Raw genomic sequence first — 24527 nt, forward strand, 5'->3', positions numbered from 1 at the left:
TACTTTGGATAGCTAATGCTACTGGCTCTATATGCACTGCTAACTAGTTAATGTCCAAGAGTTAGAAATCCTATTTATTTAAATACTCTTTATTATTGTACTTGTAGACCACTTTTAAGTGTATGTCACAAGGTGGATTTGAAAAATGTGACAAAGCAAATAGATTTTACAAAAAAAACACACAGTAAAACCACAAAACAGTGTTATGGGATGGGGGGGGGATTTCTCTTAAGCAGTGGAAACCCTAGTTCAGGCTATTACTTTGAACTAGTGATGTCTTTTGTAACAACTCTGAGAGTCCAAATGAGCTAGTTTAATACGGGTATAACAAATTAATCAATTGTGTAACAATAAACAGCTGGAAGAGCCAGGGACAAAGTGGTTACTGCAATAAATTTAGGTAGGTAGCCATGTTGGTCTGACGCAGTCAAAATAAATTAAAAAATTGTCCAGTAGCACTTTAGAGACCAACTAAGTTTGTTCTGGGTATAAGCTTTCATGTGCATGCACACGAAAGCTTATACCCAGAACAAACTTAGTTGGTCTCTAAGGTGCTACTGGACAATGCAATAAATGTATTTGTTTGTTTGTATAGCACTCTTCATCCAAAGATCTCAAGGTGGTTCATAGCAATGTAAGCTTTTCTTTCTGTGTCTTCCGTTTTATGGATCAACAGAACACACACAACAATGTGCCAACTGTTTCCTCTAACTCCACTCTCATGTTCTTATAGTTCTTTTTTTTCCATTGGAGTACGCCGTATGAACGCCAGTCAGAATCTTTGATCCACCCATCAAAAAACCAACAATGAAGAGAGAAGGCCCCCAAAAATATATATTTATTTGCCTTTGGGTTACAAATTTACAAACAACGTTTAAAGTAGGTTTAGCTCTTAAGATAAGACACATCTACGATTACATTTCTCACAGGTGTCCTGTTTGCAGCAATGTGTACTTTGAAATAAAAGTTTCCACTTGTTCTCCCTGCAACACTTTCATCGCCCTCCAGTGAATGCTGCCGCAGTTCTCAGGTTTGCCTTGCGACTGAGTCAGTTCCTCTCTGATGTAATCCAGCCAAATATCTTCAAAGGAAGAAAAAAGGCTAGTTAATATTGTGATAATGGAAATGCCCCCGTGAGCCCAAAACTTAGCAACACATGATCCTATGTATGTTCCACCACTGGGGTATATGTGTGGAGTGGGTTTTGTTTTTTTTTTGCAAAACTCTGGGACTAAAAACTTAGCAGTTGCTATAGTACTTACAATAGCTCCTTTTTAAAGATTATGTACTTTGCATCAAAGATGACAAAGTGGTTCCAGCAGAAGTGGTAGGTTTCGATTTACATTACGGTATATGTTGAACAAGGGACGTGGGTGGTGCTGTAGGTTAAACCACAGAGCCTAGGACTTGCTGATCAGAAGGTCCGCGGTTCGAATCCCCGCGACAGGGTGAGCTCCCATTGCTCGGTCCCTGCTCCTGCCAACCTAGCAGTTCGAAAGCACACCAGTGCAAGTAGATAAATAGGTACCGCTCCAGCGGGAAGGTAAACAGCGTTTCCGTGCACTGCTCTGGTTCGCCAGAAGCGGCTTAGTCATGCTGGCCACATGACCCAGAAGTTGTAAGCCGGCTCCCTCGGCCAATAAAGCGAGATGAGCACCGCAACCCCAGAGTCAGTCACAACTAGACCTAATGGTCAGGGGTCCCTTTATCTTTGTATGTTGAACAATGCAGACATTGATGATGAGCAACCTTTGGGCCAAGTCCAGAGTAAAATAACTTGTGCACAACTTTATAAAAAAAAAATCCCTTTCCTGTATATTGGATGGCTTTGGCTACCACAGCCTTATGGCCAGCCCCCAGATTAGCCAGATGCTATATTCTGGGGATTTTAGGGGTGGTGTTGGGATTTCATCTGAGGGACGTTGCTATTTGGGCTGCCTCCTTATTTAGCTGCCGACTTCATCCTTATTACCAGGCATAGGCAAACTCCGGCCCTCCAGATGTTTGGGACTAAAATTCCCATCATCCCTAGCTAACAGGACCAGTGGTCAGGGATGATGGGAATTGTTGTCCCAAACATCTGGAGGGCTGGAGTTTGCCTATGCCTGCTTATTATGATTCTGGCCTAAGTAGGTTCTCAAGACGACACACAATAAAATCCAGCTTTTTGTGTGCGTGTGTTTAAATTTACTCTAACCAAAATGCAGAAGGAAGGAAGAGAAGATCTCTGGTTATACCCACAACACTTGAAGAAATAAAACTTCTTACCGGGGTCTGTGGCACCGAATTCTCTCAAGGCACGTTCATAATATTCTCGGATATTGGACATTTTACAGGATTCCTTGGAGGTAGAAAAAAAGGGGGGGATAACTAAGGATGCTGAGCCAAAGGTTACAGCTGTTAAATATACTTGCCAAGTACATAACACAGTGTATTGCTATTTAGTCCTTCAGCCCACAAATTAAAAGGGCACAGGAATAAGAGCAGAAGCTGTGACAGGCTTGGGCAATAAAGTATTAAGAAGCTTTCCCCTCTCACATGGCCAAACCCATAGCCTTGAATGCTTCCCCTCCTATTCCTTCTCCACTACCCCACCACACCCCCTGGAGCTCCCTGAAAACTATCCTTAAAACACACATACAGTGGTACCTCGGGTTAAGTACTTAATCCATTCTGGAGGTCCGTTCTTAACCTGAAACTGTTCTTAACCTGAAGCACCACTTTAGATAATGGGGCTTCCTGTTGTTGCCGCCGCGCCGCCAGAGCACAATTTCTGTTCTCATCCTGAAGCAAAGTTCTTAACCTGGGTTAGTGGAGTCTGTAACCTGAAGCGTATGTAACCTGAGGTACCACTGTATTCCTATCCAACCAGATACAACCATGGGCAGCAACTAACGTGAAAGTTAAGAACATTCAGAAAGCACACAGAGGAGGCTGTTTTATTCTAAGACAGAACGCAAGTCAATCCAGCTCAGAACTGGCTGGCAGTGGCTCTTCAAAGTTTGGGGCAGGGTTATCTCTCAGCCCTACCTGAAGCTGCCAGGATTTGAACCTGGGACCTTATGCATGCAAAGCAGATGATCTACCACTGAAGGCAGCCCTGTATAGGGAAGCTTTTAAAGGTTCAATGTTTTGCTATGTCTTTATTATATACGCTGGAAGCCGCCCAGAGTGGCTGGGGCAACCCAGTCAGATGGGCGGGGTACAATTTTATTATTATTATTATTATTATTACTATTATTATTACTATTATTATTATTATTATGCTAGACTACCAAATAGGCAGAGTAGGCACTGATCTATGGGCCTTTTCGGGGCCATACGCCTTTTAGTGCCCCCACGACAATGTATCAAAATTGGTTTATTAAAATTGTTGGTTGGTAAAATAAAAAATGTACTAGGCATCCACAACGTTTAATCTGACACTGTGGAGCTATGACCTTTTCCCCAAACAAACAAACAAAGTATAAAAAAGCAACATCTCTAGCTGTTTTGGGCTTTCAGAAAACAACACAACATTTTGAGCCATGTCAGGAAACGGAATAGCAACGATGCACTTGATATAGGTCAAATCCTTTAAAAGAGTTTCCAGATGTTTTCTAAAAAGGCACCTTATAGTAGTCCAATCCCAACATATTCCAGCATATTAACCGCTGCTCCCTTTGGAAAATTCACAGTGGCACATGCCTCTAATGATACAGAACATCCTAAAACTAAGTTTGTCCTAAGTTACGTTACTTACTTGCTCCTTTTCAATCTGAATCATCTTCTTGAAGAACTCAAGGGAAAACGGACGGCTCTCATGTAAACTAGGAAATAAAGATGGTGTGTGAGGGATTCAGTTTTTAAAAAACCATCAGAGAAAGCGTAAGAAATAAATAATTGTATTTCTGTGTGTGTGTGTGTGTGTGTGTGTGTGTGTGTGTTTCAGAAGTTCTTCTAACCTGGTAAAGACTTTCTTTGCTTTCTTATAGCCACCAGCCTTGTACGCCCATTCGATATACTTTTCCTTCATGGTTACCGAGTCAGCAGGCAGCGTGGCAAGCAAAGATCTCTGCAAGTTAAAAAAGAATGTGAGCACATTCAGAAAACACCTGTGAAGCTCTTAAGCACATGTCATGGACTATGAGGAACCAGCATATTTTGATCTGAAGTGGGATATTTCAACCCAGAGAGCTAAGGATTCAAATAGAGAGCAGGACTAGTGTACACAGATGGAATAATTCTGATTCAACTAACTTTAGCAAATCTGAGTACATCTTGTAATTTTGAGACTGTCCTTTCCAAATCAATATACAGTCATACCTTGGTTTTCGATCAGCTTAGTTCTCGAACGTTTTGGCTTCCGAATGCCGCAAACACTGAAGTGACTGTTCTGGTTTGTGAACTATTTTTGGAAGCCGAACATCCGACGGGGCTTCCGACTGGCTGAAGGAGCTTCCTGCAGCCAATCAGAAGCTGCGCTTTGGTTTCTGAATGTTTTGGAAGTCGAACGGACTTCCGAAACGTTCGAAAACCGAAAACTCAACAGCTGACAGCTTGGCCTCAGGATCTTGCACTCAGCAGAAGCCAGGTGGCATGTTTGACTTCCGTGGAGTGTTCGAAAACTGAAATATTCGTCAACGGAGACGTTCGAAAAACCGAGGTACCACTGTATTTAGAAACGGGGATTGTGTCTAAATGCATTCATACACACATTTATATTTGGGGTGCTTTCAATGGGTGTGCCCCCCCTTTGAGTATTACTGTCTCCAGTCATTCCCCTCCTTCTCCCCCTTTCTTGCACCCCCCCCCTGCTTTGCTTCCACTTCTCTATTGTCAGAGAAACTCACATCTTCAGCAAAGGCTTTCCCCAAGTATGGCAGCCAGATCGGACACTGTCTTCCCTCGCCAAAGCCCTTGAGCCCAACTTAGTCTGGCTCCTGTACTCTACAAGGCTCTGTCTTGGGATCACATAATTTCTTTGACCAGCAGATTACCAAGCACAGTGCTGGTTCTAAAATGAATGCTAACATGATAGTGTTGCTAGTAAAACTATTCCCGAATAGTTCTACCCATGCTGAGCTGTCGTTTTCAAATAGGATATGTAATACCTGATAGAGTGCTTCCGTTTCAGGAGTGCTATTGACATTCTCGCTCCATTCTGTACATAGAATCCATAACGGCAAGCTGTCCTAGTGGTAGGAGGAGAGAAAAATTAATTTTAGGCCATGGAAATACTGGGCATGAGACGTTGGATGCGAGGCACACACATAGGAGCCAGACCCAGCATTTGAGGCTATGTGACAGCTATGAAACATATTTTTTAAAGCCACAGAAAGCCCAGCGTGGGCTAGGAGATTAGGATGGCAGCAGAATTAATGCACTTATCTTCCTATTGGAGGGGTCTAGGCATATCAAGCAGCTGGAATCCCTGGATGCAGAGGATAGTATCAAAAGCTTGTAAGGGGACAATAATGGGTGATACCTTTGTTCTAATACCTTTGTTCTACTAGGGACGCGGGTGGCGCTGTGGGTAAAAGCCTCAGCGCCTAGGGCTTGCCGATCGAAAGGTCGGCGGTTCGAATCCCCGCGGCGGGGTGCGCTCCCGTTGTTCGGTCCCAGCGCCTGCCAACCTAGCAGTTCGAAAGCACTCCCAGGTGCAAGTAGATAAATAGGGACCGCATACTAGTGGGAAGGTAAACGGTGTTTCCGTGTGCGGCTCTGGCTCGCCAGAGCAGCGATGTCACGCTGGCCACGTGACCCGGAAGTGTCTCCGGACAGCGCTGGCCCCCGGCCTCTTGAGTGAGATGGGCGCACAACCCCAGAGTCTGTCAAGACTGGCCCGTACGGGCAGGGGTACCTTTACCTTTACCTTAACTTAGCTCTTAACTTAAGCACTACAAGCAAGAGGTGTGTGGCACACCATCTTAGTAACTCTGGGGTGTCCCCATAGCCATGTGCCTTTCCCCAAGTTGCAGCTGCTGCCCACCCCTGTGGAGTGCAACTTATACAGATAATTATTATTGTTGTTGTTGTTGTTGTTGTTGTTGTTGTTGTTGTTGTTGTTGTTGTTGTTATTGTTATTATTATTATTCTGCCTATGTGGGTGGCTTCCAACAAATTAAAACACATCAAACATTAAAAACACACAGGACTGCCTTCAGATGTCTTCTAGAAGCCAGATAGTTGTTGACTTCCTTGACATCTGATGGGAGGGCGCCACCACCGAGAAGGCCCTCTGCCAACACTTTGAATTGTGCTTGGAAACGTACTGGGAGCCAATGTGGTCTTGGCGGCCACTCCCAGTCACCAGTCTGGCAGTGGCATTCTAGATTAGTTTTAGTTTCCAAGTCACCTTCAAAGGTAGCCCCCCCCCCCCAGAGAGTGCATTGCAGTACTCTAAGCACAAACGCATGCACACAAGACACCCTCCCACCATGGCTGGGGAAACCCATAGTCTAGCATCATTCCAAAGGCATTCTGGAGGAAAAACACTAAATGGAAGGTCCAGAAAATTTGTACCTGTCCATTGGGGGATATAGGAAGCCCTGAACACCTATTTTTTAGATGTCCCTTTTATGATGAGGCATGTAGAGAAACCATTGACCCCCCTGCTGGTGAGGCTTGTTGACCTCCCAGTAAAGCAAAAATTCGATCTTCTCCTGTTAGGCAAAGACCACAAGATGACCTGGATTGTCACCAGATTCTGCGCACAGATCTGTAGGCACAGACCATCCCCCAATACAATCTAGTTTGTTAAGAAAATTCCCACGGGCAACTTTGGGTCATTTCTCTAAGGTAGTCTATTTTAAAGTTTTTATGTGTTTATATGCCTATCACACTTTTAAACATAAAATCCATTGTTGTATATTGTTTTAAATGCTTGTTTTGCTATTGGGATGGTAGTTCCATTTGTGTTTCTCAAGCTGGTCTCTGACCATAATAAATTTCATCACTAAATGGAAGGAACAAATGAGAAGAGCTGTTGCCCCTGTCATCACAGTAAATATCCCTGAACACCATCTGTCCCCAAGATGAGGGGAACATTTCCCACCCACCCACCCAAGATCAGAACACATGCCCCCCCCCCCAAATGCAAGTGAGGTGGCAAATTGGGGAGGGGGGTATTTCAAGGAAGCTGCCTGTGGCGTTTGCCTCCTAGGATGGGTCATAAGGAAAGGGTTAAAATGGGTGTGATGTGATTGGCCAGTGAGAATGCAAGGGGGGAATAAAAGTTAGAGTGGGAGGTTTTGAAAGTCAGTTGAGGTTTGGGAGTTGAAGAAGGAAGAGGGAGGTTTAGGTGTGGGTTGGTAGAGTTGTATTGTGAGAGAGTGAGAGGAATTGTTAGGTGGAGTCAGATAGTTGGAATAATCAGTTTGGAGTTGTTAGGAACTAAGATTAAGAAACTGTCAAGGAAAACTAACCGAAACCATAAGCTTGTTCCTGCATTTAAAAATAAACTTGATTATTTGCTTATGTTAACAACTGACTGGACTCCGTGTGTCCCCGTCAGATACGGGGTGGTGGCAGCGGAAAAAGCAATCGCAGTGGCGGCACGGGGTCAATAGACCGTCAAACGTCCGGGGGCCCTGTGTGTGATCGCTACACTGCCCCTCCACCATGAGGCTTGCAAACAGCGATGCTTTCATTCCAGGGGCTTGTCGCTTACCTTTGCTTTAACTGCCCTAAATGCTTCCTGGAAACAAGGGCCTACACCATCCGTGTTCAGCTGGAGTAGCAACTTCAGCCTCATCTCCCACATTTCTACCAAGTGGCTGAATCGTCTCGTTGCCGCTGCTGCCACCTCTTCAGCCTTTTCTCGGAGGTCGAGCCCCAGTAAGAGCTGGAGCTGACGAGATGCAAATCAAAGATAAAACGGAAGCCTTTATTGAGAAATGTGTCCCAAGACCCAAAGTCAAGTCTTCTCGTTTCATGCAATGTGGTGCTTTTTTATATATATGTTTTAAAAACCCAGCAAGAGTTATATACATCCTTACCCATTGCTGATAGAGAGAAGCTGGCAGCAACTGTAATTCATGAGCCCGGCTGCAAACACTTGATATCCTTTCCAACCTCTAAAAAAAACAAGGAGAGATAAGGAAAAAAGAATGAGCTTCACTGCCATGCAGACTAGCCTCCACGAAAACAAAAGTAAACTTCTGAAATTGTCTGCAGGAATACTTAAAGCATTTACCTTCTGCTTTAACTCTTCACTGTTCGTCTTCCGGTTATATCTTTCCAAGCAAAAAGCGACGTAACGTTCCCACATGGCCTCTGGAGGGTTGAAAATGTTTTATTAAATAAAAACGGCAGTTACTCCTTCTGAACGAAAACAACCACAACACTGCTTTTCCAAGACCCGCTAAAGAAAAATTCAACTCCTAAGCAAAAGCTATCAAACCAACAATTAAAGGGGGGTACCACCTATTCACAAGATTCACTACAAGTTTCTTTCCTCCTTCAGTATCTTTATTTAGAAATTTTATAAGCCACTTGATCAAAGAGCTCACCGAGCAGTGTACAAATAAAATCGTAGATAAAACACAGCTAAAATCCACACGGTACAGACACCGTATAAACCTCAAGGCAGCTCTGGTGCTTTCTCCTACTTCTCTGAGTCAGCTGGGGATGAAAACGTACAAAATCTGACTCTCTTGGAGCACATCATGAGTGAAAAGAGGATTGCAGGACACCAGAAAGAAGACACACATATTCTGCCCACCTCACGGTTCTTTTCCGTCACCAAAGCAACACAACCGTAAGTGGGCGATACTGCCCTTTGAATATGATTTCTGAGGCATTTCATGGGAGGCCTCTGGGAAGGTTGTGCATGAAATAAACCCTTGCTAACCAGCCTAGCCGGGTTCACTCAGCTGTTCCCTCCTCCATGCAAATTGCACAATGTGCGTTAAGTCCCTGAGGTGAAGCGGTTAGTGGCGTAAGGCCCGCAAACCCTTGTGCTACATGAAGGTACCGGAGGGCCCTGCTCCCTCCCACCACTGACACTCTGGCCGCCTTCTCAAATTCGGTTTTGGACCATACCACTTCAGGCTGCAGGCAAAGGTTCTGAGGAAAAATCACTCTCTCGTGAGCAGCAGTACACTCCCAAGCATGGAATATGTCCTATAAAAGCTTAGCCTGGAAGCTTGCTCTTTGAAATCTAAATTTCTATGTGGAGGCATTTTATTTGAGGCCCAGGAAGGTGCTGAATTGGGGAACATTCAGTCATGTGAGTCTCTACCTGCAGTCTTGAGGTGGTCAAATCCAGACATGGCTTTATCACCTCATCTGCTGTTAGAACTAGGCCAACAAGCCTCCAGTTCACCTTAAAGCCTATAGCTTAATTACTATTTTTGGAGGACATAAATCACCATTGTTATCATGTAAAGGTAAAGGTAAAGGACCCCTGGATGGTTAAGTCCAGTCAAAGGTGACTATGTGGTTGCGGCACTCATCTCGCTTTTCAGGCTGTGGGAGCTGGCGTTTGTCTGCAGACAGCTTTCCAGGTCATGTGGCCAGCATGACTAAACTGCTTCTGGCACAATGGGGCACCGTGACGCAAACCAGAATGAACGGAAACGCCATTTACCTTCCCACCGCTGCAGTACCTATTTATCTACTTGCACTGGTGTGCTTTCAAACTGCTTGGTTGGCAAGACCTGGGACAGAGCAACAGGAGATGACCCGGTGGCGGGGATTTGAACTGCCAACCTTCTGATCAGCCAAGCCCAAGAGGCTCAGTGGTTGAGACCACAGCGCCACCCACATCGTGAAACCTGATTAACAATTGCATGTGGATGAGAAGGACAAATGGACAAGCACTAGGAAACCTTTCTGCCTCTCTTGCATTTCCAGATGGGTGTTTAAGCGTGGGAAGGAGGCTCATCGCGCATGCAAATTCTTCGCAGCATCTGCATGACATCACTGGCAAAAACAAAAGTATTGCCTTCCCATTTTCATTCAAATATACCCCTTTCGGGAGAAATCTGAACAGTTAAAAATTAAAAAATAACCACACACATGTTGAGCTCAAGTCCATCACTTCGTAATTAAATAGGGAATCATGACTACATACATCTTCAAAGCTCTACCGCAAGAACTGGAAGTATCGTTTATGTTTTAGAGATTTTATACTTTATAAATGCTGATATATATTAGAGGCACAAGTTCTAACCTGTGGGAAGGGAGGCGACTGCTTCATCAAACACCATGCAACACCGTTCTTCTTTTAGGGCTGCTTCCTGTGCTTTTGACTGTTTGGACCGATGTTCTGAGGTGGGCAATGAGTCCTTCTCCAGCTCCTGCCGTGCTATGTAGTCCCACATAAGAGGATCGTTGGCGTATTCTGCCTGCAGGCTAAGAGGAAAACTATCATGCTATTGCTCCATGCACTACCCTCTTCTTAGAAGGGAGCATTAAGAGTGCTTTGCTCTCCAAGCAGGCGGCTATATCACAAGTGTGACATTTTATTTATCCTGAGATACTCTCGGCACCAATTCAGGTGAAGCCACGTCAGACATGCCGGAGTCTGCCAAGTCATAGTCTGGTCTACACACGCTGAAGAACAGAATGGGGATGAGGTGGTAGACTGAAAGTGAGAGCATCACAGCTGAATGCTTTCCATGTTAAACAAAATAATACTTCTAGCACAGTGGCTTCCAAACTTTTCTTTCCCACAGACCACTCGAAAATTGCTGAAGGTCTTTGCAGACCACTTAATTATTTTTCTGCCTGTTGTAGCAATTGCAATGCGATGCGATATATGTTGTATGATATATGTTTTTAAAAATTGTATTTTTACAGACACGCTGCAGACCACCTGAATGGACCACACTAATCGTGCTCTAGTTCTCCACAACTACCCCAGACTTACTTTTCCAGAATTTCCTTTTGAAGGTCTTGTGTAAAATCAAAAAGTTTTGCAATTGACAGCAGTGACAGAAGAAACTCTGCACCTAGAATGGAGTCAGACAGACAGACAGACAGTAATTGGGGGGGGGGGGGTCCAGAACCTCATAAACAGTCTCTCTTAAGCCAGAAAATATTTAACAAATAAAGTATATGTCCTCTAAAACAAGAGGATTAATTTAAAAAATGAATAAAACCATAAGAACTCTCCAAACTTTGCTTGAAACTCATCTCTTTAATGTGGAGTGTCAAATTTTGCCGCAAGGCTTGGATTGACTTGTATGTGAACTTGCCTACACAATTCATGAATGCTCAGTACAGCAGCTGGGACAGATCAGTCTGTAGATCATGAGGCTCTTAACCTCAGGGTCATGGGTTCGAGCCCAACACTGGGCAAAAGATTCCTGCATTGCAGGGGGTTTGACTAGATGACCCTCAGAGTCACTTTCAACTCTTACAATTCTATGCAGGTAATACCGGGTCAGAGACAAGTGGCCCATCAACACTGGCATCCTGAGAGCAGCCAAATCCAGATGCTACAAGAAAGCTGAATAACTCATCCTACATACTTAACATCTTTCCGCAGGGCCTGCAAGACAAAGCTGTTCCACCAGGCCTTTGGCCAGGGTACACAGCCTGACTCCCTCCTTCGGCAATCTTCGCGGAGCTCTGGCCCAATGGTTGCCATTAATTTGATTGGAATTAATTTTAGAATGAAATGATTTTAGAATGTTTTATCGTTTTACTGTTGTTAGCCGCTCTGAGCACAGCTTTGGCTGGGGAGGGCGGGATATAAATAAAAAAAAATATTATTATTATTATACTAGTAAATATATTTCTTAAAAACCTAGGTGCCACTTTTGAATTTTAAATCAGTCCCATTATTCATAAAACCATTCGAAACAATAAACAACAGTGAAAACGTCCATATAGTCGATTTAATTTTCAGCAACCTCCGCAGCCAGAACCAAACCAGAACTTGGTTATCCACAGTTGTGGAAAGCTAGGGTGAGCAGAGAGGTCTTTTAACTGTCTGTGAAAGTACCCCTTTGTCAGTAACACCTTCAGGGTTGTATCCATCCCAAAGCCATTCTGTTAGAATGGGTGCCACAATATTCAACCCCAGCCAACCAAACTTCAGTCACCAGTGGCCTATATTTATTTTTAAAAACCTAAGGCAGGTTGCTGGGACGCAGGTGGCGCTGTGGGTTAAACCACTGAGGCTAGGACTTGCCGATCAGAAGGTCAGTGGTTCGAATCCCCGCGACGAAGTGAGCTCCCGTTGCTCAGTCCCTGCTCCTGCCCACCTAGCAGTTCGAAAGCACGTCCAAGTGCAAGTAGATAAATAGGTACCGTTCCGGCGGGAAGGTAAACGGCTATTCCGTGCGCTGCTCTGGTTCACCAGAAGTGGCTTAGTCATGCTGGCCACATGAACTGGAAGCTGTACGCTGGCTCCCTTGGCCAATAAAGCGAGATGAGTGCCGCAACCCCAGAGTCGGTAACGACTGGACCTAATGGTCAGAGGTCCCTTTACCTAAGGCAGGTTGCTACTTAAAACACACACACACACACACGAGAAACACAACATGGAGTTACCTTTGATTTTTTGAACAGCATTTCTGTAGACAACTCGGGCCATTGCACCATTGAGTATTTCCTCAGAATAGCTGAATTCACCCTAAAATTGCAGGCAAAAGTCAAGCTTTCATGTCCTAGACCCTTTTCAGATAAAAAAACAATTCATGGCACACGGCCAACACTTTTTCCTCCACAGAGTTGCAACTGGGGCCCCACTGCACATATGGGCCACTGTACTGCACTGTCAGAGAAATGCTCCACATATATTGATAGGTGGACATTCCCCAATACTGAAAAAGCAACAATAGTGTAGCCTCTGGTTAGCTTTGCTGGCATATATTTTCCATAAGCAATGAGGGTAGGGGAGGAGGAAAGCCACAGCAGGTCACAAGAAACTTGCAGCTTGTCAACGTCTTCCAGAAGCAACACAATACACTTTGGTGGGCAGGGTCAGGAAAGGGCAAGATGGAATAATTTAGCTTTTTCCTACCCACCCCAAGCCATTTGGATGGGGTGGGCTACATGTTCAACAGAATACATAAATTAAAAAGGAACTTGGCAAAGAACCTTTCACAAGAGGTGTGTGGTCTCTGAAAGAGTGCGGTCACTCAACAAAACACAATCCGGTGTTCGCTTTGTGTTTGTTAACAGCTGTACAAGTTACTAGAACTGTTCCACAGCACATGTCCCAAGTTGATGACTCGCCACTATTACAGGAGCGCAGAAACATTGCTCCATGGGAGAAAGCTGCGCCAGCGATGATCTTCGAGTCATGCAGACTCTGTGCTGCACTTAAAGGACAAGCACAAGACCAATTAAGGAATAGCTGTTTTTGCTTCAGATGTCTCAAATGGACACGTAGCACAGGAAAGTACAGTGGACTCTTGGGTTGCGAACGTGATCTGTGAGGGATGCACGTTCACAAGCCGCAGTGTTCGCAACCCGCAGCTGTGCACACATGGGTTGCGATTTGGCGCTTCTGCGCATAGCATGATTTACTGCGTCTGCGCGTGCGCAACCACCGAAACCTAGAAGTAACCCGTTCCGGTACTTCCGGGTTTCGGCAGTCCGTAACGTCTGTTACCCCGAGGTATGACTGTACTGTATAAGCGTGTCATAATTTATTGTATCGCAAACACTTCAAATGATACAACTTAACTGTCTAAGTCAGAGGTGGGAAAACATTTTCCAGATTAAGGGTCCCCGTTCCCTCCTGGGCCACATTTTGGGGGATGCACACCAGTGATGGGAAGGGGGCCAGAAGCAGGCGAAAAGTGAGTACAGCAACTGTTGTGAAACTTTACCGTACAAAGTTAAGTGCATCCCAGTCGCCAGGGCCAGATTTAGGTTTGATGAGGCCCTAAGCTACTGAAGGTAATGGGGCCCTTTATATGTCCAGCTGTCCTTTGTCAACAACAAACTGTCGCTGTTTTTTGTGTTGAATATATGCTATATGGTAATTTATGGACCTAATGGGTATCTAAAGCCATTTGCACGTAACAAAATATGTATTTTATCAAAGTAATTGTTGAACTGAAATACAATTAAGAAGAAGTATATTAATAGTGAAATACAATTAAGAAGAAGTATATTGGGGGGGTACAGAAGTACTGTTTTGGGGGGACAGGAGACAGGCGGGTGTGGAGGACTCCCAGGTCCTGAATGGGGTAACTGTGCCCCTGAAGGGCCAGGTGCGCAGCCTGGGAGTCATTTTGGACCAGCAGCTGTCCATGGAGGTGCAGGTCAATTCTGTGTCCAGGGCAGCTGTTTATCAGCTCCATCTGGTACGCAGGCTGAGACCCTACCTGCCCGCGGACTGTCTCGCCAGAGTGGTGCATGCTCTAGTTATCTCTCGCTTGGACTACTGCAATGTGGGGCTACCTTTGAAGGTGACCCGGAAACTACAACTAATCCAGAATGCGGCAGCCAGACTGGTGACTGGGACCGGCCGCCGAGACCATATAACACCGGCCTTGAAAGAACTACACTGGCTCCTAGCACGTTTCCGAGCACAATTGGTCCTGACCTTTAAAGCCCTAAAAGGCCTCGGTCCAGTATACCTGAAGGAGCGTCTCCACCTCCATCATTCTGCCCAGACACTGAGGTCCAGCGCTGAGGGCCTTCTGCCAGTTCCCTCACTGCAAGAAGCCAAGTTACAGGGAACCAGGCAGAGGGCCTCCTCGGTAGTGGCACCCGCCCTGTGGAACGCCCTCCCACCAGATGTCAAAGAGAAAAAGAACTACCAAACTTTTAGAAGACATCTGAAGGCAGCCCTGTTTAGGGAAGCTTTTAATGTTTAATAGGTTATTGTATTTTAGTGTTTTATTGGAAGCCACCCAGAGTGGCTGGGGAAACCCAGCCAGATGGGCAGGGTATAAATAATATATTAATTATTTTTATTATTATTATTAGGCAAGAGAATGGGGCTCTAAGCTATAGCTTGTTTAACTTATACGTAAATCCGTCAGTGCCAGTCACACAACGCTCACAGGTTTCCACAAACACACACCCATCTCCACCCAGGGCGGAAAGAGGCATCTTCACAGTTCAAGGACTTATTTCAGCCAAGCAAAAGCACTTGGGAAGGGTGGAGAGACAGGCTGAAGAGGAGCGTGGCCTGGGGACAGGAGATGTAGCCTGGAAAAAAATCCCAAGAGCTCAACAGACAGGTCTAGAGTTTCCCCACCCCAGACCCAAGGGGAATTGTTTCTGGCACAGGCAGAAATTTTCCGTGACAAACAACATCTCATTTCTTACCAGGTCCATCTTTGCTTGCTCAAATTCTTTCTTCTCTTTCCTTTGCTTTTCGGCATTCATGAGCTCCATCCTGAAATACTACAGAAACAAAGAAAGGCAAAGAGGGGGAAATGAGGTGGCAAGGGCTTCAAATGCCAGTGGAGAAGGATTCCTTGTTACTACTGTGGTTAATAGTGGTGCTGATGTAAAACGTAACTGGAGTAAAATCAGGAATAGGAAATCAGCCATTTTGTGGCGTGCTCCCAATTAACCATGGTTCAGGGACTCCCAGCATTATTACTACCAAAAAAAAAAAAATTAGCAGTCTTCTTAATAAACTTTGCATTCGTTGTTCTTTTGACTTTTCCCTCACTACTGTTCTTGAAACTGTTGAAGACTTTGCCCGGTTAAGCGCTTCACCAGAAACTGACGCCGTGATTGTGGATGGACCAGGATAAACATGGCTGTTTCACAACAACAGAGGCTACTATTGACACATAAAAATAATGACGACAGTGGAGATCAAGTTGGCATGTTAAAATTTTAGAGAGAAATTTTAAAGCTCCCTTGGACTTTTGATGATTTTAACAACAAAAGCAATACTAAACTGCATACTTTCAGGCTGCAAAGATAAAACACGAAGGACTTCACAAGAACTACTGCATATCTTACTTTCCCACCCGTGGTAAAGACAATTACCGGTACATCTGAAGTTTTTCCTGGCAGACACACTCAGACTCAATGCCTACCGTATTTAACTATAGCTTTGAGAATGAAAGAAGGGCATCATACTATTAGCTCAAAAGTTATACATATATAAAAAAGCAACAGTATGTCCAGCCAGACTCACCTGGCCCATTCATTACATCTCCTTAGGCACTAAACAAAACCATTTCTCTTCAACCAGGCCTTTGACTGATTAGCATTATATGGCTTTTTAAATGCGTCTGTGGGAGGGGGTTATTGGTTTGTTTTGCTTTCGTTTTATTACACATTTTGTGTTTTCGTTTTGTATTTTTCTGTTGTGAACGGCCCTGTGATCTTCGGAGGAAGGGCGGTATACAACTACTACAACTAAAAAAAATAATAATTTGCCAGTGAGGCTGGAAAACCAGAATGGCGTTCTGTTCTTCAGTTCAACAAACCAACAGTCAATGAACAAGCAGATCTTAGCTGAAACGAACTAGTTAAACATTTGCAGCGGCGGAGGTGGGGAAGCATCAGAATCACATATTACCTCTTGATACAGTTTGGGACATTCTGGATGGAAACGCAAGGCACGAAGGAACAACTGCCGGGCACTTTCGGATGAGAGACGGTCCTCCATTTCCCATTTTGCAGCCATGATCCAGAGAGCTACAACAGAGAGTGAGAGAGAGGTGCATGGTCCTGTTTAAGACAGCCACTGCAAAACCAGCTGACAACCAAGAAGTCATTCCGAGTAATGGTTCTTATGCCTTGTTCTGCTAGCCTCGCCTTCCCCAACCTGATACCTTCCAGATACTGCTAGACTACAACTCTCATCATCCCTGGGCATTGGCCACACTGGCTGAAGCTGATGGGATCTGGAGGACACAACATTGGGGAAGGTTGCTCTGGTATACCAACATAACCTGTTCCATCAGCTTAAATGAGCCAGATCAGGCAAGCGAATTATGCCACTGCCAAGATATCCCATCCATCACTCCAAGACTGCCTACCCTACTCACTTCATTTACAAGAGTAAGTACTGTACCTGGTTTGTTGGGATGAAGGGCTAACATGGCTGAAAACACCTTGCCCAGCTGTATTCTCCTGTTCTATTAGGAAACAGAAAGCATCATATCACTCTCTTATATTGTGTACCTTTTCAAGTGAAACAGATTCACCTTCATTACAGAGGACTTTGATACTGTTTGGTTTGCCATCTTACAGTGAAATATATCTGGATCTGCACAGCAAGCAACTTAGTTTTTAGTACCTGCATTCCCCTTAACAAAACAACAAAACTCAAACAGCAGCAAGACTGTGAATATTTATTTACTATTTATTTATTTATCACAAACTCCGGCTGTTGTAAACTCTGTCATGCATACTCATATATAAGAGACAGAGACTAACTCACAGTCCTCTGATAGTACTGGCAGGTAAAAATATCAAAAGCAAGTCCAGTCATTCCAACAAGTCCGTTCATTTCAACAAGATTCTACCAAATTATCACCATGCAAAGACCACATCCCGTGGCTCCCTTGAAAGGAGGTTCAACTGCTTTATAAGCTCACAGCTGAAATGAGGAAATTACACTCCAATACTCACCCATTTCTTGCAAAAGGCCACATGAGACAACCACAGCTGAAGATCATCCTATGGAAGTGAAACAAAAAGGAGGGTACAGGTAAGCTAAGAACACAACAAGTACCATTAATCCAGAACTGTTATCCTTTTTACAACAATGGCGTAAGGAGCAAGATATGGGAAAGTCAAAGCTTCCACTGCCAGCAATTGAGAAAAGAAACTATGGAATGAAGAAGTGTCTCAACTAGCAGTCAGTGATGGACCTGTCTTTCAGGAGGAGGAAGAACCAGTATTCTAAAACAAGCATTTTAGAAACTAAAAAGGTAAAGGTAAAGGGCCCCTGACCATTAGGTCCAGTCGTGGCCGACTCTGGGGTTGCGGCGCTCATCTCGCTTTATTGGCTGAGGGAGCTGCTGTACAGCTTCCGGGTCATGTGGCCAGCATGACTAAGCTGCTTCTGGCGAACCAGAGCAGCGCACGGAAACGCCGTTTACCTTCCCGCCGGAGCGGTACCTATTTATCTACTTGCACTTTGACGTGCTTTCGAACTGCTAGGTTGGCAGGAGCAGGGACCAAGCGACGGGAGCTCACCCCGTCGCGGGGATTCGAACCGCCAACCTTCTGATCGGCAGGTCCTAGGCTCTGTGGTTTAACCCACAGCGCCACCCGCGTCCCTATTTTAGAAACTAGAAAGCTACAAATTGCAACTGGTTTGTTCTTGGCTTACCACTCCTGGTTTGTTTGGAGCAAGACAACCCATGAGCCCAGGTTTGCACATAACACTAAGCCAAACTCTGTCACAGCTCCAAGAAAAACAGCAGCAGCACCAGGAGAGGAGTGAAATAGCTGCTGTTTTCTAACTATGTCACTAGGACACCTGCTCATTCATACTTAGCTGCAGTTTGGCTTTAGAATTACGCACAAATAAGGTCAGCATCATGTTACACAAGAGGTTATACAAAATCATCCAAGTGCTATAGAATAAGAGAGTCTTACACTCCATTTTGTTGTGGCCCGTTTGAAGACACCATGTATTCTCTGCAGAATGGAGTACTCAATCTCATCTTTCTTGAACGAGTAGCCAGTGCGCTATGGAAAACAATGACCAACTTTACAATCCTTGGTAAATTCCATAAAGACCTCTTCAAGTTTTCAGTTACATGTCAACTTACCGCTCTTCTTTTCTTAATCAATTCCAATAGATTGATTTCATACTGAAGGGGAAGAAAACATTTAGAAGGTCAACAATACTTCAAGCATGATAAAATCTGAGCAATGGCTAGCACAGAAAATGCCATTCATTTATTGCTTTATATAGATTTTATATGCTATTATATAATAACAACTGCAATTAAAGCCTGTAATAATGAGGTGAACAAATCAAGAATTATCCAGTGCCCATTCATCCAAGCTACTAAACATGGAGAAACTCTCTGGAGTTTCTCAACTCAAGAGGCTGAATCCTCTTGGATTTTGATGGAACCAAAACATACATTTACCACTTTCTCTCCCTCCCTCCCTCCCTCCCTCCCTCCCTCCCTCTCTCACACACACACTCATTTCTCTATGTAGGGTCCAGAAAGACTTCTGTCTATTCTTAAGAGCTGCTGCTAATCAGTGCATAGACCAGGGATGGGGAACCTGCGAACCTCCAGATGTTGGTAGTCCAAACCCCATCAACCTCAACCAGCATGGCCAATTGTCAGGGATTATGGGACCTGTAGTCCAGCAACATCTGGAGGGTCAATAAGTTATCTACTCGTCTGGTGATATAAGGCAGCTTCCTCCGTTTTTAAAAGGCCCTCTCTACATCCTAATAACTGCATTGTAATTAATGTATAGATCTGCTGCAGCAAAATTTAGAACCAAGAGATATACCAGACAGTGCATTTGACAACTAAGCAATGCTTTATTGCATTGTTTTCAGTTCACATTTTTAAGAAACACAAGATATAATGCTTGTTAACTGAGATAAATATCAAGAGACGAAAGCATACCGAAAATGAATCTTCTTAAGAAACCTACCTGAATGTAACTGATAAAATTCTCCTTATGGAGTGCTCTCCGTTGTATTTTATATTCAAGGGCTAAGGTCTTCTTAATAACCGCCCTGCAGAAATACAAAAAGGCAACATCCTTCCTTGGTTCCCGATCCACAGAAAAACACAGGTGGTGTTAACAACTCAATTTCCTCCTTATCGTCCATGTCTGGAGAGGGGCTTGCAGGTTCTAGATAGGTGCCTGGCTGCTAGAATGGGTTGGGTGGGGGGCTGATAAAATCCTAAAAAGATGTTACTGAATATATGGAAAGTAACTGTGTACAGCTGAAAACGCTGGCAGCAGTAAGATAAATTCCACAGTGTAAATAAGTTTTGATGGATGCAATAATGGAATACTGAATGGTACATTGTAAAATATGCAGGGATATAAGATATGTAAAATGAACCGTGGAAAGAGAAGAAGAGAATTCACTGTTATCTTAAGTATATTAAATGTTTCTCTGAAATTGTAAAAATTTAATAAAAATCTTATATATTTATTTTTTTTAAAAAATATAGTATGGCTTGGCTGCTTGCAGGTCTGCCAAGAACAGCCTGTTCCCTACTGCCCTTGAAGGAGTAGGACCAGGGCCAGATTTAGGTTTGATGAGGCCCTAAGCTACTGAAGGTAACGGGGCCCTTTATATGTCCAGCTGTCCTTTGTCAACAACAAATTGTCGCTTTTTTGTGTTGAATATATGCTACATGGTCATTTATGGACCTAATAGGGATCTAAAGCCAGTAGAGCCAGTGTGGTGTAGTGGTTAAGAGCGGTAGTCTCGTAATCTGGGGAACCGGGTTCATGTCTCCGCTCCTCCACATGCAGCTGCTGGGTGACCTTGGGCCAGTCACACTTCTTTGAAGTCTCTCAGCCCCACTCACCTCACAGAGTGTTTGTTGTGGGGGAGGAAGGGAAAGGAGAATGTTAGCCGCTTTGAGACTCCTGAAGGGGAGTGAAAGGCGGGATATCAAATCCAAACTCTTCTTCTTCTTCTAAAGCCATTTGCACGTATCAAAATATGTATTTTATCAAAGTAATTGTTGAACTCAAATACAATTAATAAGTATATTAATAGTGAAATACAATTAATAAGTACATTACTAGTGAAATAATTATTAAGCTCTAACTCAAAATGGTTGGGGGCCCATTACTTACATCACAGGAACCTACACAACACAGAACACTGTTGCTGTATTTAGGTTTTATTTTATTTGTTTTTTATCTTATATTTTGGAAGTGTACATCCAGGTGTTTTGTTTTTTCTTTAAATTTTGGGGGGACCCCAAAAGAGTGTGACCTTAAGCTAGAGCTTCTTTAGCTTATACGTAAAACCGACCCAGACAAACGAGGCTCCCTTTCCCCACCATCCTGCTTCCACCCACAGTCCATGGGGTCGTTCCCTCCCTGGGGATCGCGGAGATCCCGCCTCGCCCAACCTGATCTCTTTGCCGGTGAGCAGCCCGACCCTCCCCAGCTCCTCTAGCTCGGGGATCCGGTCCTCGATGCGCTGCTCGGTCCTCTCCGCCATGACCGGGAAAGGCGACCAGCCTCCGGGAGCCGGTCTCTATCTAGATGCACAGCAGCAGCGAGCAACACATGCCCGCGCCCGGAGAGAGACTCCACTTCCGCTTCCGCCGGGGCGTCGCCGCGTTTCCCTTCCGCGCAGGGTTCGCTGCCTCCCTGCGGCTCCCAGGGGAACTGCAGCATTTCTGGCTCCGGCCGGGAAAAGCGGCCAGGGCAGATCAGGGCCGCTTTGTCAGCCTTTCCTCCTCCGCTCCTGTGAAATGAAAACCTGGTCCAGACCTGAAGTGGGAGGAGGGCCTGGTGACAACCTGAGTTGCTAAGATGTGGAATATGCACTTCATTAATTCAAGGAATATACATTAATTACAATTTACCAATTTCTGTGAAACGCCCCCAGCAAATTCCTACTATCTTGTCTTCCATACGACAAACGCTGTCATTCAGGATCTCCCTCTTTGGTATATTATCTGCAACACTCCTCTAAAATCAAAGGAGTTGCATTTATCTGGCACAGATAGTGTGAAATATCACGAAAATAATGGCATCGAGTGCCAGCTATAAAATACTAGCTGTACCTTCCCCACAGAAGCACCCAATAAAACAAAACAAAAATCCAACCTGCAATCTGAATGTGTAAAGGTAAAGGGACCCCTGACCATTAGGTCCAGTCGCGACTGACTCTAGGGTTGCGGCGCTCATCTCGCTTTATTGGCTGAGGGAGCCTGTGTACAGCTTCTAGGTCATGTGGCCAGCATGACTAAGCCGCTTCTGGCGAACCGGAGCAGCACACGGAAACGCCGTTTACCTTCCCGCCGGAGTGGTACCTATTTATCTACTTGCACTTTGACGTGCTTTCGAACTGCTAGGTTGGCAGGAGCCGGGACCGAGCGACGGGAGCTCACCCCGTCGCGGGGATTCGAACCGCCGACCTTCTGATCGGTAAGTCCTAGGCTCTGTGGTTTAACCCACAGTGCCACCCGCGTCCCAATCTGAATGTGTAGGATAAATTATTGTTCACAGTACTATTCAGGTAGGTAGCCGTGTTGGTCTGACGCAGTCGAAATATATTTTAAAAATTAAAAAAAATGTCCAGCAGCACCTTAGAGACCAACTAAGTTTGTTCTTGGTATAAGCTTTCTGAAGAAGTGTGCATGCTCATGAAAGCTTATACCAAGAACAAACTTAGTTGGTCTCTAAGGTGCTACTGGACAATTTTTTATTTATATTATACCGTATATTAATACTATCTATGACAGCAGTTGTTCTCCACTAGAGGTCAAAGCTAGGTGGAAATGTATCTATTTAATTATTATTATTATTATTATTATTAATAATAATAATAATTGAATTTATATACCGCCCTATACCCGGGGGTCTCAGGGCAGTTCACAGAATAAAATCAAGATATAAAACTATTTTTCCTATAAAAAGAGGTGACAGAGTTCACCACGAATGCCTCCCTCTTTCTCTTAGAATGGCAATGGCGCCCACCTGAGAGGAGCCAGAACTGAGTTCCGCCAAGTTCCCCCTGAGAGGAAAAAAACCCTCCTTTTGACCAGTTTTGAGAGCAGCTGCACCAGGAATTCCCTTCATCCTTCCCAAACTGCAGTTTGTTTGTTTCCCCAGCATGTTTTATTAAATTTCCACAAGTTTCACTCATACATTCCAATACACAATAGATTTTTTTCTTTGTCAACTTCCCATCCCATTTTTCCATGATGTTTTTTCAATTTCCCTCCTTGCTGCACTTTGTCTTCTCTTCTCTTATATCATGGCAATAAGACAATAGTCTCTTAATTCCTTCTGTTGCTCATAGTCCAGCTCGTGAATTCGTCATACTATCATATTTCTTTAAATTGTTTGAAAAAGGCCTCCATTCTTCCATAAAACATTCAGCATTAGGTTCTCTTCTTTTAGCTGTTAACTTTGCTGATTCATCACTTTACTTATCGGTTCTTCTTTGGTGAGAACTTCACCCTTCCACCAAACTACAGTTTCTTTGACAGAAGGCACTGCTGTTAAACTGGTAGAAAGCCAATATAAGGTTTGTTTTAGATATGCCTTAAAAGGCTTTTTGAGTCTATAGTAGGAAGACTTGAAAGGGCGTTATTTCCCTGTCACACCAAACACATCGGATTTGAAATGCTCAGACTGAGCCAGAGTTTTCCAGGGCTTTGCTCCAGAACCTACTTTCAATGCCAGGGTTCACTAACCAGTACAGTGGTACCTCGGGTTACATATGCTTCAGGTTACATACGCTTCAGGTTACACACTCCACTAAGCCAGAAATAGTGCTTCAGGTTAAGAATTTTGCTTCAGGATAAGAACAGAAATAGTGCTACGGCAGCAGCAGGAGGCCCCATTAGCTAAAGTGGTGCTTCAGGTTAAGAACAGTTTCAGGTTAAGAACGGACCTCCGGAACAAATGAAGTACTTAACCTGAGGTACCACTGTACATGAAGGGACACGGGTGGCGCTGTGGGTTAAACCACAGAGCCTAGGACTTGCCAATCAGAAGGTCGGCAGTTCGAATCCCTGCGACGGGGTGAGCTCCCATTGCTCGGTCCCTGCTCCTGCCAACCTAGCAGTTCGAAAGCACGCCAGTGCAAGTAGATAAATAGGTACCGCTCCGGCGGGAAGGTAAACGGCGTTTCCTTGCGCTGCTCTGGTTCGCCAGAAGCGACTTAGTCATACTGGCCACATGACCCGGAAGCTGTACGCCAGCTCCCTCGGCCAATAAAGCGAGATGAGCGCCGCAACCCCAGAGTCGGCCACGACTGGACCTAATGGTCAGGGGTCCCTTTACCTTTACCTTACCACTGTACATATAAGAGAGGTGATGGAGCTTACTATATCCCCCGACCTGAAATATTTCCCCTATCTGAGTATGTTGAAGATGGGCTGTAATTACTTTAAAGTTTCACTGAGCACATGTCTAAGTAGCATCAGACTGCAAGTGCTGTGGGAAATGCACTTTGAACATGGCTCAGAGGTACTGTACTATAATTAAATCTTGTTCCAGGATTAAGCTTGACACAAAACTAGGGCTTGGCACCTGAGCCCTGGTTCCAGTTAAGCCCTTAGGGACTATTGAACTAAATGTTTGTGTAAAACATTTTGCAACTTCTCAATCTCAAATCTTATTGTCATTTTCAAAGCACACCTTTGTTTGTTTGAATTGATCCTGAATAAAACCAGCCTGAGATGAGAGGGAAGGGGCTTGCAGATTAGAAGAAGTGACTGCTTGGCAAAAGGGGAATAATAAAGGTTCATCCCTGACCCAGAAAGTGTGCTTTGGCCAGGATAACTTCAAATGTTTAGCTAGATTCCTGTCGAAAAAGACCATTCCTGGTACATGGTTAAACAGCTAATGCAAGCTCTCTTTAAAGAGAGCATCCTTACTGCCATCCAGTGGCGTAGCATGGGGGTGCAGGGGGGGCCGGCCGCACCGGGTGCAACAACATTGGGGGGGCGCGCTCGCACTCG

The 24527-nt window shown here is 44.5% G+C and overlaps 1 protein-coding gene across 1 annotated transcript; it reads right to left on the bottom strand.

Moving 5' to 3' along the window:
- Nucleotides 1–820: 820 nt before the first annotated feature.
- On the bottom strand, nucleotides 821–21145 carry UTP6 (UTP6 small subunit processome component). The gene is made up of 19 exons (XM_028711478.2): nucleotides 20955–21145; nucleotides 19504–19588; nucleotides 18651–18692; nucleotides 18475–18567; nucleotides 17500–17547; nucleotides 16940–17003; nucleotides 16442–16560; nucleotides 15226–15303; nucleotides 12487–12568; nucleotides 10856–10937; nucleotides 10157–10338; nucleotides 8177–8256; nucleotides 7980–8057; nucleotides 7652–7831; nucleotides 5094–5174; nucleotides 3945–4054; nucleotides 3743–3809; nucleotides 2269–2341; nucleotides 821–1081 (listed from the first exon to the last, which is right to left on the bottom strand). Exons 1-19 carry the CDS (start codon nucleotides 21044–21046, stop codon nucleotides 924–926), a joined length of 1794 nt encoding a protein of 597 aa, XP_028567311.2. The 5' UTR covers nucleotides 21047–21145; the 3' UTR covers nucleotides 821–923.
- Between the last annotated feature and the right edge of the window lie 3382 nt (nucleotides 21146–24527).

The sequence above is a fragment of the Podarcis muralis genome, chromosome 2 (assembly GCF_964188315.1).
Source record: "Podarcis muralis chromosome 2, rPodMur119.hap1.1, whole genome shotgun sequence".
In the NCBI taxonomy this organism is placed as follows: Eukaryota; Metazoa; Chordata; class Lepidosauria; order Squamata; family Lacertidae; genus Podarcis; species Podarcis muralis.